At 36.3% G+C, this 16600-nt stretch overlaps 1 protein-coding gene across 5 annotated transcripts in view; it reads right to left on the bottom strand.

Moving 5' to 3' along the window:
• The window catches only part of LOC144284574 (A disintegrin and metallopeptidase domain 3-like), a 95562-nt gene extending 83326 nt beyond the window's left edge, over positions 1 to 12236 (bottom strand). For 3 of the 5 annotated variants that reach the window (XR_013352996.1, XM_077849254.1, XM_077849253.1), the window contains exons 1-4: positions 12066 to 12224; positions 11448 to 11530; positions 6881 to 6936; positions 2507 to 2585 (exon numbers count right to left, since the gene is read on the bottom strand). Coding sequence is in view for 3 of the 5 variants with exons in the window: in XM_077849254.1 (XP_077705380.1) it covers positions 2507 to 2585; positions 6881 to 6936; positions 11448 to 11530; positions 12066 to 12123 (276 nt within the window). In the remaining 2 variants the exon portion in view is untranslated. Of the gene's footprint in view, positions 1 to 2506; positions 2586 to 6880; positions 6937 to 11447; positions 11531 to 12065 lie in introns of those variants that run through there. The other 2 variants (XM_077849255.1, XM_077849256.1) reach the window with 2 other exon arrangements.
• Between the last annotated feature and the right edge of the window lie 4364 nt (positions 12237 to 16600).

The following is a 16600-nucleotide window of genomic DNA, read 5'->3' as shown; positions in this document are numbered from 1 at the left end:
ACATAGCAAAAATGTCAAGTCTCCACAAATTGATCTACAGGATTAAGACGTTGTCTATCACAATCCTAGCAAGTTTGTTTGTATTCATAAAGTAATTTAGTCTGAAATTTATATGAACAAGCAAAGACTATCCATGATAAAAATATTAGAAAGGAATAAAGTATGAGAAATCACTGTTGTCTGCAATAAATGCTTAATTTACAAGTAGAAGCATGGTAGTGGCAGAACTACAGACACAAAGGAACTGGACAGAATAAATAAGAACTGAGAAATATATCCACAAAAATATGCCCCACTGACTTTCTGACAAAGATGCAAGAGCAATTCAATGTAGACCAGTCTTTTCTATCAATGGTGTTAGAACAAATACACAACCTCAGTCAAAAGAATAAACCTTAATCCAAACCTCATACCTTACACAAATTATCTCAAGATGAACATACAATTAAATGTAAATAAAACTGTAATACTTTTAGGGGGAAAAAATCTTCAGGAACTAGGCATACATGGAATTCTTAATTTGATACCCAACTCCATTTATAAAAGGAAAAGTTGATAAATTCACTCTCATCAAAATTAAAGATTTCTAATCAATGAGGGACCTTTGAACAGGATAAAAAGAAAAATTACAGACGGGGAATAAATATTGGTACATCATATATCTGGCAAAAGACTTATACTTAGAATATATAAACTGCTTTAAAATCAACCATAAAAACTAATCAATCCAATTAGAAAATTATAAAGGATATTAATAGACATTTCATTTCACAAAAATATGTTCAATATCACTGGACATTAGGGAAATGCAAATTTAAAAATTAAAAATTACATGAGATATCACTAGGCATTTATTGAAATGACTAAAATTCTAAAAAAATGTAAATACTGATCAAATGGTGTCAAAAATACAGACATTCTATCTTTCCTACATTGCCAGTGGAAGTGTAAAATGGTACAGACACTCTGGAAAATAGTTAATATTTTTAAATATTATATATATTAAATATATAATATTAATTAATATTATAATATAATATTATAAATATTAAAAATATATATATTTACCATATAATGGCAATCATATTCCTGGGCATGTATCCCAGAAAAATGAAAAATTATGTCTACACAACAAATCGCACATGAATGTTCTTACAAGCATTACTTTCAATGGTTAAAGACTCTAAAAGATAAAGCATGAGAAGATGGAGACCTGATGTTTCTTTGTGGGAAAGTGATTGTTTAGAAATTTAATTTCTTAAATAGATTTCAAATGATTGAGATTTTCTATTATTTCTCCCCTCAAATTTGATAATTTCCCTTCCTTTTCAGGGAAGTTGGCCATTTCATCTAAATTATCAAATTTATTGACATAAAGGTTTCATAATACTTCAAAATATTTTATTTTCTGTATGACTAATCATATTTCCCCTTTGTCCCTAATATTGATGGAAATTGTTTTTGTTCTAGGTTAGTCTTACTAAGGGTTATTAATGATATTTGTCCTTTTAAAGAACTAAATTCTGAGCTTTAATTTTTTCTATTCTTTTTCCTTTTTCTATCTCATTGGTTTCTACCCTTATCTGCATTATTTCCTTCCTCTACTGTGTTTTTACGCTTTACAGAGTATTTCATTTTGTATTGAAATTAATTTAATGGCAACCTTCCTGAATCCTCTTGTTGCTGAGTTTTAGGCCTTGGGGTAGGGAATGAGGGTGATAAGAGTATCTCTCACTCTCTGCTCTTCAGTAGAGTCTTACCCTCTTCAGTAGAGCACACAGGCAGCCTAATCGTTAGTCAAGGGCATAAAGACAATTCCCTCCCTGCAAAAAATTCATACATCTGACGGCCCCTCTATCTGGTCCTGAGTCATCCCAGTTAAAGCTGCATCAGCAGCTCTGGTCCAAGTCTGCAAGCTTTGCTTGGTCCCAACTCCCTATGCTATGGTTGAGACTTTACCCTCAATCAGAAGGGCCAAGTTGAATGTGACTCACCTTCTGGCTCTCTTTTCTCTCAGAGAGAAAATTTTTCCTGATCTGCCTATTGTCAAATGTCTCAGAACAGATGTCTTGTGTACTTTGTTCTGCCTTCTACTTGCAGATGGTGACAAAAACAATGTTGCACTAGTTTATTTTTAATTTCATTATCTCTCCATTGCAATATAGCAATAGAATCTGACCCTTCACTTGCATTTACTTCTTGCCGATCATCTGTTCTCACAAAGTAAATATCTCACAGACTAAAGCTAATTTTCTCACATACTTAAAAATTTCTTGAACCCTATCCACATTTTAGGATACAATGTAAACTCGTATGTTTCACACGTGAACCTCTTCAGATTCTGTACCCAATATGGTTTAGCATCCTTACTCTCCCTTTCAATAAGGGCTTCTGATCTGTTTGCCCAATAATTCTGTGGGGTAGAAAGCATTTTTTCTTCTTGCCAATGGCAACTTAATGATATTTAAAAAGTAAACCTACACAGCATAAAGCAAAACTAACTTACCTTTTTAAATGAAGAATCTGGATACAATGTTCCTGATTTGTTGTATGCATACACCAGGAAATGAGGGTCTAAAAATGACCTAATTCAACCAAAGTAATGACACTTCATTGTAATTGTAACATTAGCAAAACCAGAATCATGAAATTAAAATTTACTTTCAACTTTACAAGTTCAAATATCCAAAAATTAAATGGTCTCCTCTCTCCATTACCTCAGTTGCATTCTGATAGCACATTTCATATATAAGAAAAAATATTAAGTGGCATAATCAGATAGCAGCAGGGACACACCATAATGACATAGATTTATGTATACTAGAAACCAGGACTTCTGGATTCCAACAGCAAACTTTTCTTTTAGATTCAACAATCAATACATCGCATTGCATAAATATGTTAATATTTCCTAACAAGTAGCCATAGGTTGATAAGAAAAAAAATATGCTTTTTCCAATAGTTTTCATGAAATTATACTGTGGTAAAAACACTTCCCAAATTTTCAATGCCTCAAAACAACAATGAATGTTCTTCACAAGTTTATTGCAGGTTCAGCTCCACTTCATTCTGGAACCTAGGAAAAGACATACCTTCTTTCTTTATTTATTTTTAAGATTTTATTTAGTTATTCATGAGAGACAGAGATGCAGAGACACAGGCAGAGACACAGGCAGAGGGAGAAGCAGGCTTCATGCAGGAAGCCCCACATGGGACCCGATCCTGGGTCTCCAGGATCATGCCCTGGGCTTAAGGCGGCGCTAAACCACTAAGCCAACGGGGCTGCCCAAAGACATACCTTCTAACCCTGGAACATGCCTTGCTTGAAGCAGAAGGAGAAGAGAAATTGTAGAAGCACACAACAGTTCTTAAAGCCTTTGTTTAGAAGCAGAAGATTAGTGCCTTGCTCAAATTTCATAAGCTAAATGGTATCTATAAACAAACCTCATATGAATTGTACCAAAGTGTCATCTTCTTACAGAGAAGATAGTGATTGTTATGGAACAATCTGACACCACTATTTATTGCTGGGAGACTGGGGTTTCTTAAGGATTCCAAAAACTAAAGCGTAGTTCAAGGCCAGAATCAAAGAGGGGCCAGAGCATTCATTGAGTGTGTGCTTTCACCTCTACTTTTTTTTTTAAGATTTTATTTATTTATTCATGAGAGACACAGAGAGAGAGAAAGAGGCAGAGACAGGCAGAGGGAGAAGCAGGATCCATGCAGGGAGCCCGATGTGGTACTCGATCCTGGGACTCCAGGGTCACGCCCTGGGCCGAAGGCAGATGCTCAACCGCTGAGCCACCCAGGCATCCCTCACCCCTACTTCTCATTCCAGATCTGCTTCTTCATCTTCTTTCATTCCTGACAACTCTTCCTTTCCTCAGTTCAAATAACAAAACTAGAGAGCTTCCCAGAAAAAAAAAATACTGATATTTATCAGCTCATATCCCACATATATTCAAGGACAATGCTGAGTGGCCTGAATTGTTTTAGGAGCGAGTACCTGGAACATGAATTCTGGCACATGGGCAGAGCCACATTTTAGCAACTAAGCAATTATTATACTCATTTTTTTAAGATTGTATTTATTTATTCATGAAAAACACACAGAGAGGCAGAGACACAGGGCAGAGGGAGAAGCAGACTCCCCATAGGGAACCCGATTTGGGACTCCTATCCCAGCAGCCTGTGATCACACCCAGCAGAAGGCGATGCTCAACCACTGAGCCACCCAGGTGTCCCTCATGAATATTTATTTTTATCAGCAATAAATCCCACAAAGGAAGAACACAATCAATAGGTTGGATAGCATGTTTGCCACATATAGAACAGATTAAGAGTTAATACCTACAACAAACAAATTCGTCATGGGAAAAAAAGAAAAGAAAAGCAGAAAAGTAAGTCATAAATTGAAAATAAATAACACAAAACATATGAATAAAAATGAAAACCAAGGGCAATCCCGGGTGGCTCAGTGGTTTAGTACTGCCTTCAGCCAAGGGCGTGATCCCGGAGACCGGGGATCGAGTCCCACGTCGGGCTCCCTGCATGGAGCCTGCTTCTCCCTCTGCCTGTGTCTCTGCCTCTCTCTCTCTCATTCTGTGTCTCTAATGAATAAATAAATAACATCTTAAAAAAATAAAATAAAATAAAATAAAATAAATAAAATAAAATAAAATAAAATAAAATAAAATAAAATAAAAAAATGAAAACCAGAAAGGAAAAACAAAAGCTTAGGAGAAGCAATTCAACTAGAATGGTCAGTAAACATTTGAAGATACTACATATTAATAATCAGGGAAGTGCCTATTAAAATAACAATAAAATAGCATTTCTTATCCATTAACAAAAATAAGTGAAGATACTTATTTTATTGAGAATGTAGATAACAGAAATGTTTCTGTATTGGTCTGAGTGAAAACTGGGATAAACCCTATTACGTAAAAACTAGTAGCATATAGCACTCTTGAGAATTGTATCATTTATAATCTATCTATTTCATGGGTGCCCAGAGTATCATGGCCAAAGATATCCATAATATGGCTTTTCTTGCTATAAATATATAGGTGGATAAATAATAAATGAGATATATTTATTTGATGGCTACATATGTATTTACAATCAATTAACTCTTTCTGCACAAAATCAGTGTAAATAACTCTCAGATAAAAATGACATGTGAGGTGCCTGGGTGGCTCAGTTGGTTAAACGTCCAACTCTTGGTTTTGCCTCAAGTCATGATTTCAGGGTCATGAGATCAAACCCCACTATGGCTCAGTACTAGGCATGAAGCCTGCTTAAGATTCTCTTTCTCTGGTTCCCTCTGCCCCTCACTGCCACCCCACCCATTCTTTCTGTCTGTCTCTAAAAAAATAAAAATAAAAAGTTATACAAAATGTTTCATGAAAAGCATAACCACAAAACCAGAACAATAACATAGTAAGTATCTACTGTTCACATTTTTGGGTCATTAGTTCTGCTAATGATGGCCAGGCTTGCTCATTGGTTAGTCTGGGATTCAGCTGGATTTTGGCTGATCTAGAGATGATTAGGCCAATATAAAAAATACTGGACTAATATAAACTATGGTCTTTGTGCAATAATGATGGATAGGATCATCAGTAATAATAAATATATCATTCTGGTGGGGCACATTGATAATGGGAGAGACTACACATGTGCAGAGGCAGGGGGCATATAGAAACTGCCTGTACCTTCCTCTCAATTTTTCTATGAACCTAAGACTAGTCTAAAAAATTAATATTAAATTGGAAACAGGAAACAGGAAACTGCAAACAGCTGATAATTGTTTAGAGAAGTTTCTTTAGGGAAATACAAATTGACACAAAAATGTGATAGAAATTTTTAACACATCTTGCATGCTTTTGAAAATCTGAACTGCTACTGTCTTTTCAGAAACTGGCAACATCTCTCAAAATCCTAATACAAAATGTGAGTAATAAGGAAAGTTGTTGTGCAAATTAAATCAGTTACTACATGCAAATTGGAACATGCCTATCAATTGGTAAGAGTTCCATGAACATCAGTTACTTTTGTTGTTTTTGTTGTTGTTGTTATCATTATCACCATCATTACTATTATTCATACATCTTGATCCAGAAATCCATTTCTTGGTAGCAAGCCCACAAAACAAAATATTTATTACATAAGAAAATACATACAAGGATGTTTATTGCAGGGCTCTATACTGACAATCCTTGGAAATATAACCTCATTACCTATAAACATGCCATACTAGAACTACAGTTATCTTTTAAAGAATAAGTTAAGATATATAGAGAGAAGAGGAAAATGAACACCATTATTAAATAAGACCTGCCAATTGCAAAACAGCATTTCCATTTCTCTAAAAAACTTTTTTGGTAGGTTTCTACATATTTTATTTAAAGAAAAGGTGAAATTTAGAATAGAAAATGGTGGAAAGACACATATGAGGTTATTAATATTGTTTTCCTCATGTAGTGAAAATTTAAGATAAAAAAATATTGGTGTAATATCAAATAAAATGTTTAAAATCATATAAATGTATAAAATGACATGAACAAAATTAAACATGGATAAATTAAATCATTGCCTTAATTATTATAGTTATAATAATAATAATTATAAATAATTAATAATTAAGAACTACATAGACTAATTTTCATTTATCTGACATAAACATTAACTTTGTAATATGAAACTAGAACTTGGCTCAAATACTAGATTTAAAATCTCAAGCTGAAAACTCAGATGCTAAAACAAAGATGTAACATATTAAATATGTCATTTTTCTTGTTTAGGCTCAACTTAGAGTAGTAACTATAAAAATTTCAGAAGTTAAAAAGACTGTATGAAAAATGGAATGTCAACTTACTGTTTTTCAAGATGGAGAGTGTACCTTTTCCGGTCAATTTTGATGGCATAAGTGACCTATAGCAAAATATTCAAGAAGAATGTAATTATTAGAAATTCTGAATTCTTAAAAATCAAAAGCCATAACTTCTTAAAATATATTTACTCTTCCATATAGACAACACAGATCATATCACATGTCTCAAAATAATATATACATATATAATTGTAATCTTCCTTCAATCTTGGAATGTATGACAGAATTAATCATAATTAAACTTAAAATCAAAGAGTCTCAATCAATTTCAAAACTAAGAGCATTAGTTGTAGAGTAATCTTGGGAGAAACTAATTTTATTATCTTTTTTCTACTTTGCAATTTCTAGCCCAAGTACATTAAAAAATTAAAGAATATATCACAGTTCCCCTTTTAAGATTAAAGGAAGTATCCCCTAACTATAAAAACACTCTATATCTCCCTCTCCTCTTTAGGAATTGCTTTAGCTACAGAGGGTCACCTCACACCAAGTCACAACTTTCTGAGACAGCCCACATTTACCGAGAAGCCCCCTCATCCCAACTCCAGAGATTGATGGACCATGCCAGCTTCATGCTTTGTTGAGACTCAAATGCGTCTCCATCTCCCCTTCCGACTTCCTGCCCTCCCCTTCCACAGGGGCTCATCACAAGAGCATACCCTAATAAACTGCCTTCATGGGAATCTTCTCAAAGACTCCATCCCAAAGAACCCAATCTGTGACATGATCATAAAAGATACACATTCTTCACAGCATAGCACTTGGTTAATGTTGGTAAACTTTCCACATTTGCAAAGAACATGATTTTGTCATTGGATACAGTTTTCTGCATTTTAAAACTTCTCATGTTCAGTCCCCTGTAAGCTTACAGCTATTGAAAAACATGTATGGAGTTGACAGCGGGCACAGTAAGCTAAGCATCTGACTCTTGATTTTGGCTCAGGTCATGATCTCAGGGTCCTGATCTCAGGGTTGTGAGATCGAGTCCCACATCAGGCTCCCTGCTTAGTGCAGAGTCTGCTTAAGACTCTTTCTCCCTTTGCCCTTCTCCCACCTCTAAAATAAATAAATCTCTAAAAAAAGATGTGTTGACATCTTCTCAAATTATTGTGATATTATTTTTTTCTCCTTTAATCTGTAGTTTTCTTCATTACATATTTTGAACCTTTGTTGTTGGTTGCAAACAGGAGTAAAATTAACAAAATGGCAAATACTTATAAAGTATGCCTCTATGTCATCTTCAGAATTTGACTTGAATTTTGGGTTGTAATTTCTTCAATATCATACATTATCATTTAATATATATGAATAATAAATAATGTAGAAGTGTATTTTCAAATTTCCATATACATTTTCAAACCTTAATATTTCACTTAATTGCATTGTTACCAGATAAATACTATATTATCAGTATTTTATTTTTAATGTTTTTTCCTTGCTTTTGTCAATTGTGTTGAATAATCTGTATATTCCTGAGAAGAATGTGATTACTACAGTGATAAAGTTGAATTACAGCTAGATTAGAAAAACACTATCTTTATTTCTGGGGTTGCCTAGAAGTCTAGATTTTCTGATTATCAGTTAAGACAAAGGTGGTAAGATTTAAAATGTACTTTTTAAGGGACAAAATCTCTCTTGGCCAAGGTTAGCTTCTTTAGTGCTTGCCTACCTAGTTTGACAAGGCTGGCTTGGCTACTTAGAGTCACTGAAAGCTTTTTAAGAAGTTTTTCCCAAAGTCAAAATTCCACCAATAAGTCTCATTATTTCAAAGACTCATCATGTTCCAGGAGAACAGAGACTGGACTCATAGGGAGCTCACTGTGGATGTTTCTTGAATTCCTGATATTTGCCTGAATTATTTCTCTTGCTGCACCATATGCTTTGCCATTAAATAAAAGCCCCATGGTAATACCCTGTAGAGTCTAGTGAGTCCTAATGAACAGCAGAGGGAGAAAAAAAACAATATATTCACTGTGATGGGTTAACTTCTATATAAATCAATCAAATAAAATATTTTTGTTGTTCAAATTGTCTTTAACTTTATTAATCTTTTTATGATTTGTAAGCCAATACTTGAGGAAAACATTTTAAGACCTATGAAAATGGATTTGAAATTTTCTACCTCTAGTACAATCCGATCTTATATGTGCTGAGAGCATTTTTAAAGACATATACAAATTTAGAATTTTTATATGTTCCTAGTAAATGGAATATTTTATTAAGTAATGATGTTTATCTCTCACAATGGTGTGAGGGTGTGTGTGTTAAATGTTGGGTTTTTTTCTGCTTTTATCATGGATATTTGGTTTGCTTTTGGTTAGCATTTTCCCAGTATGTGTCATATTCCTCTAAACATTTGTTTAGATATTTGTTTTGGTGTAATAGCTTTTATGAACACATAATCACTGGCTGGTTTGGGTGCCATAAATAAAGACAAACAGACCAGTCTATCAAACCTGTCCCAGTGTCTTGTTTTCCACTTAGCAATTCAATGCTCCTCTCCAATCTTGCCACTAAGGTTCCAATCCTTGGATTCCTATCAGATCCCTGCGTGTCTTTACATCAACACTTCTTGAAAACAAAGTGTCCTAACCAAAACTTCTAAGTCATATAAAAAGGGAAGTAAAAATCAGTATAAAATTATTAACCAGAAAAAAAGATTCAAAGAGGCAATATATAAAAAAAGGTATATTAAGACTTAATAAAAAAAATGCCAGTTAAAAATGAAGCTTTCATTTTGATGTTCATGTTAACAAAAATGAGAAGCTAGAAAGTGTCATTATTCTTTGTTAATGGGAGTCAACTATCATACAACTTTTATGAAAGATGTCTTGCAAATATTTATCACTTTTTTAATGACTTGCTCATGATCCTATGGAGATAACTACCTAAGAAGGCTTATAAAACTACATGTTTAAATGTGGCAAAGAATGATGTTACATCCATATAATGCGATAATCATGCAGTTATGAAAAATGAGAAAGCAATGTTTACTATAAAAGTAAATTCTGACTTTATAAATTAAAAGCCAATTAGCACATCATATATTACCATCAAAAATATATGTGCAAAAAAATATGTGCAGGAGTGTGCATGTCTCTAAAAATTCATTCAGTTCAAATTTACTACCTTTAGAAACTGAGGCAGACATTCACTTTCTTAACAACTCTTCGTACTGTCTAGATTTAATTTTACAACGTACGTGCTTTCCTTCTGAATCAGGTTAAAAATATCATATTTGTTTTAATAGATGTATATATTTCTATATAAGCAAATATAAGCATGAAAAAATTCTTTATAGTCATTTTAAAAAATGTTACACAACAAATACTAGTGTGACCTCATTTACATAGAATATTTCAATGTACATATTTTCTAGAAAAAGTCCAGGAGACTTTTATATGATAAGGATTTGGGGCACTTTTGTCTGAGTCTGTTTTTAAAAATTTTCATAATGTTCATTGGGAAATGAAAAGAAAAATCAAAATACTTGCTTTCATTTAAACAACATGACTCTTTAACACAGTAATTAGAACAAAAAATTTCCAAAGGATATACATGAATTGATTTGGGTCATGTACTGCAATAATAAAACACTCATATAAAAAATGAATTTTCCACAGGATGGCTCAGTTGGTTAAGCATCTTGACTCTTGATTTTGGCTTAGGTCATAATTTCACAAGTGGAAGCCCCAACTGGAGCTCTGCCCTCAGTGGGGAGCCTGCTTAAGGCCCTCTTTCTTTCCCTCTCGTACTCTCTCTCAAATAAATAAATTCAATTTCTACGACCCAGCAATTGCACTGTTGGGGATTTACCCCAAAGATTTAGATACAATGAAACGCCGGGACACCTGCACCCCGATGTTTTTGTTTTTTTTTTTTTTTCATGAGTATACACAGAGAGGAGAGAGAGAGAGGCAGAGACACAGGCAGAGGGAGAATCAGGCTTCACGCAGGGAGCCCGACGTGGGACTCGATCCAGGTCTCCAGGATCACACCCCGGGCTGCAGGCAGCGTTAAACCGCTATGCCCCCGGGGCTGCCCCACCCCGATGTTTCTAGCAGCAATGTCCACAATAGCCAAACTGTGGAAGGAGCCTCCGTGTCCATCGAAAGATGGATGAAGAAGATGTGGTCTATGTATACAATGGAATATTACTCAGCCATTAGAAACGACAAATACCCACCATTTGCTTCAACGTGGATGGAACTGGAGGGTATTATGCTGAGTGAAATAAGTCAATCGGAGAAGGACAAACAGTGTATGTTCTCATTCATTTGGGGAATATAAATAATAGTGAAAGGGAATATAAGGGAAGGGAGAAGAAATGTGTGGGAAATATCAGAAAGGGAGACAGAACATAAAGACTCCTAACTCTGGGAGGCGAACTAGGGGTGGTGGAAGGGGAGGAGGGCGGGGGGTGGGGGTGAATGGGTGACGGGTACTGAGGGGGGCACTTGACGGGATGAGCACGAGGTGTTATTCTGTATGTTGGCAAATTGAACACCAATAAAAAATTAATTTATTTAAAAAAGGTGATTTTTTTAATTACGTGCGTTTCTGAAGCTTCACCGTCATTGGTATTTGTCCCAATCTTCCGCGGCACGGTAATTTGTAGAAGGGATGGTTCAGGATCTACAGTAAGGACAACATGTGTGAGCATTCCCCAGTGCCCGGCCGCATCCTGATTCTTCACTTCTCCTCTCACACCACCTCACTCTGAAGCTCCAAGCCCCAACACACACACACACACACACACACACACAGGGGCACGCACGCACCCACCACAAAATCAGACTTTGTACATCCCGGGAAGAGGCTCCCAGGAAGTGGGGAGCGTGACCCTGCCCCCGTCCAGACTTCGGGACTGGCCGACCTCAGCCCGCAGGTGAAGGAGTGCTGCGCCCCAGGCCCAGGCCCCAGGCCCCAGGCCCCAGAGGTGCGCGCCCTCCCCTCCAGGTGCAGGGTCCGGCGAGGGAGGGGCACCTGTCCCAGCCTCGCTCCGAGCCCTCCCCGCAGCAGGCCCAGGACGACCCTGGCGCCAGGCGGGCTCTGACAAGACGCTGGTCTCTCCCCAGCGGACCGGGGCTCTGGAGCAAGGTCCCGGGGCCCGCCGAGCCCAGAGGCTCTGCGGCCGGTGGCCCTCCGCGGAGCAGGGTCCGTCACTCACGATGGCCCGCGGAGGTCAGCCGGCCCAGACCTGAGAGCATCAGCAGGAGAGACAGCATCGCGGGGCCCGCCGGCCTGGCCACGGTGACGGCCGTTGGCTGCGGAACGGCGGCCGCGCGCGGGGCCCTGCCCTCCGGCCGGTGGGAAGGGTCGGCGCCGGCCGCGGGGCGGGGGCGGGGCGGGGCGGGGCGGGGCGGGGCGGGGCGGGGGTGCGGCTGCTCCGCCCACCCCGCCCCCTCCGCGGACCCGCGCGCATCCGCAGTCCCCCCGCCCCCCCCGCCCCCTCCGCCCACCCCGCCCCCTCCGCGGACCCGCGCGCAGCCGCAGTCCCCCCCCCCCGCCCCCTGCCCCGCCCGCTGCGCGTGGGAAGCGCACACCGGAGGGTCCTGCTGCCCTCGTGGGCTTGCGCTTTATGTTGCAAGGCGGGGACATCGGAGACTCGTTCGGGGGTGACGTGAGGGTCACGAAGTGCATTTCCACCCTGGAGACGGGCCGTTTGCCGGTGAAGTGCTTGGCGGTGTTAATAGTCCACGTCGTAGTTTTCTGGCGCAATGGCTGAATTACTGCAGTGAAAGAAAATAGAAAATGGAAATTCACAATATGTTTATTAGCAGACAGGTGTCTGTTTTAAGCATATCTACTGCCAGATTTCTAGAAGTCTCGGATCAAAACAAATACACACAGGTGCACACAGATAAAGAGAGTAGAAAACGTATCTGAACCAATTAGTTCTATGGTCGATAACTTTAATAGAAAGCTCCTTTGTTAAGGAAACTAAATAAAACGTTAATTATGACATGGATGCATGTATGTGTTTTAATCCTTTGGTACAGAATTGCAATTTATTTATTTATTTATTTATTTATTTACTTATTTATTTAATAATTGCAATTTAAATACCAGGCCAAGAAATGTGTGGGCAATATCAGAAACGGAGACAGAACGTAAAGACTGCTAACTCTGGGAAACGAACTAGGGGTGGTAGAAGGGGAGGAGGACGGGGGGTGGGAGTGAATGGGTGATGGGCACTGGGGGTTATTCTGTATGTTAGTAAATTGAACACCAATAAAAAATAAATTAAAAAAAAAGAAAAAATAAATAAATAAATACCAGGCCAAAAACAAATCATAACTATGAAATAATCCTGTAAGAACAACTTTATTTTCCCATTATTTATTTATTTCATTGTGTATAGTTTGGCTTCTTAGGAAAATCTGTGGCTAGTAAAACGTTAAATGTAAACTTTTCTCCCCATTAGTATGACATTCACACATGTGAAGGGAGTAACTTGGAAACAGCATTCATTTTCTAGCTAAATGCACAAGTGGTGACTTCTATAATTTCAGTTTTGCAAGGACATTTTTGCCAGACAATTCTTGAGTTCTCCATCCATGGAACACTCTGCTTATATTCCTTACATGCAATATTTATGCATAAAATCAAATGGTGGTTTTCTCAGTTTCTAAAAGGAAAAAAAATAAAAAGAAATGGACGAAGCTAACTTAAAAATATATATACATTCCTTTTTCATGATTTTCCTAAACCTATTTTAGTGTCTATTTATTAGGAAAATATTGGTACAGGTAACAAATGATAACAGTAGGAATTTAACTTAAAAATAGCCACTTCTGCATATTTCACTGAAGTCACTGAAGTATGTGATGCCTAATCATTTAGCTTTGTTATGATCTGTGTTGTATCCTGTATTTAATTTATTTGAATATTTCTATGTACCTTATCTTTTTTTCCAAATTACATGAAAAAAATGATGGGATTAACATATCAAAATTATGTTGCTTATGGTAAATTTTCCTGATTGTCTATAACCTGATTAAACTTTTTAAGTCTAATATATATGTTACTGAAGGAATGAAAAATATTGAAAGGTTATTCATGATTCTTCTAAAAATCTGTTGTTTAGTCAAGTAACCAAAAGAGAAAATATATATTTATTATCTAAATTCATTATGGTATTTGCATTGGTGATATTGATGGCTCACTTTTTGCTAGGCATAATTTACAGGCATTCACATCATTTGAATTTAATTCAACAATTATTTTTACATGTTTACTATAAGCCTGAAACTGGACAGATATCAAAATATGTGTGACAACATCCCTGTCTCTCCAATAAATAAATAAATGCAAATAAATGATGGATTTTTGTGTTAGAATGGTAACTTGTAATAGTTTGGGGATGGTGGGATTGAAATGATGAGGACTAGAAATAATAGGTTCATTAAAGGAAATTTTATAAAGTTTAGGCCAAAAATGTCTACAGCCTCAGGATGAGAGTGGGAAGAAAAATAAAGTTGTAGAAATATCCGAGATTTATTTAAGAATAAAAATCAGCTTGCTGAATAATATAATATGGAGATTGGTGAAATTGTTGAGAAGACCTAGACATTGAGATGAGAAGCGCACCAATTTTATTTCATTTTTTATGGCTTTATCTATAACTTTTCAGAAAATTACCTACAGTTATCATTTTTTAAAGTTTTATTTAAACTTAAACTTTTATTTAAATTAAGTCCCAGTTAGTTAACAGACAGTGTAACATCAGTTTCAGGCATACTATATAGTGATTCAGCACTTCACACAACATCCAGTCTTTGTTACAAGTGCCTTCCTTAATTTCCATCACTTGTTTCACCCATCCCTCCACCCATCAGCACTCTGGTAACCATCACCTATAGTTAAGAGTCTGTTTCTTCGTTTGCCTCTCTCTCTCTCTCTCTCTCTCTCTCTTTTGCCTCTCTGTTCATTTATTTTGTTTCTTAAATTCCATACATGAGTGAAATCCTGTGGTATTTCTCTTCCTCAGACTGACTTTTTCACTTAACATTATACCTCTAGAACCTATTCATGTCATTGCAAATTACAAGATTTCGTTCTTTTCATGGCTGAGTAATATTCCATTATATATATTGATGACTTCTTCTTTATCTATTCATCAGTCAATAGACAAGGACTGTTTTCATAATTTGGTTATTGTAGATAATACTGCTGTAACATTGGGGTGCATTTATCCCTTTGAACTCGTATTTTTATATTCTTTGGGTATTTTTAACTTTTTGAGGAACCTCCACACTGTTTTCCAGAGTGGCTGCACCGGTTTGCATTCCCACCAACAGTACAGGAGGGTTACCCTTTCTCCACATCCTTGCCAACACCTATTTCTTATGCTGTTGGTTTTTGCCATTTTGACTGGTATGAGGTGGCATTTCATTGTAGTTTTGATTTGCAATTCCCTGATGATATTTGATGTTAAGCATCTTTTCATGTGTCTGTTGGTCATCAGTATGTCTTCTTTGGACAAAGTTCTCTTCATGTCTTCTGACCATTTTTTAATTGGATTCTTCATTTTTGGGGTGTTGAGTTATATAAATTCTTTATAGATTTTTGATATTAATCCTTTATCAGATATGTCATTAGCAGATATTTCCTTCCATTCCATAGGCTGCCTCTTAGTTTTGTTATTTCCTTCATTGTGCAGAAGCTTTTTATTTTGATGTAGTCCCTTTATTTTTGCTTTTATTTCTCTTACCTCAGAAAATCCATCAAGAAATATGTTGCTATGGCTGGTGTCAAAGAAGTTATTGCCTCTGTTCTTCTCTAGGATTTTAATGGTTTCCTGTTTCACATTTAGGCCATTAATCCATTTTGAATTTATTTTTTGTGTATGATATAAGAAAGTAGATCAGTTTCATTCTTTTGCATGTTGCTCTTCTGTCTTCTTAACACCATTTGTTGAAGAGACTGTCTTTTTCCCATTGGATGTTCTTTTCCTGCTTTGTTGAAGATTAATTGACCATATAGTTGTGGTTTAATCTCTTGGTTTTCTATTCTATTCATTGATCTATGTGTCTATTTATTTTACTATGTGTCTATTTTTGTGCAAATACTATACTCTCTTAAATTGACTACAGCTTTGTAATATACCTTGAAGTCCAGAATTGTGATACCTCCAGTTTTCTTTTTCATTTTCAGGTTGCTTTAGTTATTCAGTGTCTTTTGCAATTCCATACGGATTTGGGGATTGTTTGTTCTATTTCTATGAAAAATGCTGTTGGTATTTTGATAGGGATCGCATTAAATGTATAGGTTACTTTGGGTAATATAGACATTTTAACAATATTTGTTCTTTCAGTCCATGAACATGGAATGTCTTTCCATATCTTTGTGACATCTTCATTTCTTTCAGCAGTATTTTTATAGTTTGCAGAGTCTTTCACCAATTTGGTTAGGTTTATTTCTAGGTATCTTATTGTTTATGGTGCAATTGTAAATGGGGTTAATTCTTTATTTTCTCTTTCTGCTGCTTCCTTAAGGTGTGTCAAAATGCAACAGATTTCTGTATGTTGACTTTGTATTTTCAACTTTACTGAATTCATTTATCAGTTCTAGCAATTTTTTATGGCATCTTTAGGATTCTCTCTATATAGCATTATGTCATCTGGAAATAGTGAATTATTTCTTCCTTACTGATTTGGATGCCTTTTATTTCTTTATGTTTTCTGATTGCTGAGGTTAGGA

This window comes from Canis aureus, chromosome 15 (genome assembly GCF_053574225.1).
Source record: "Canis aureus isolate CA01 chromosome 15, VMU_Caureus_v.1.0, whole genome shotgun sequence".
Lineage (NCBI taxonomy): Eukaryota > Metazoa > Chordata > Mammalia > Carnivora > Canidae > Canis > Canis aureus.
The sequence above is the reverse complement of the archived record's forward strand: the minus strand, read 5'-3'. Positions and strand labels throughout refer to the sequence as shown.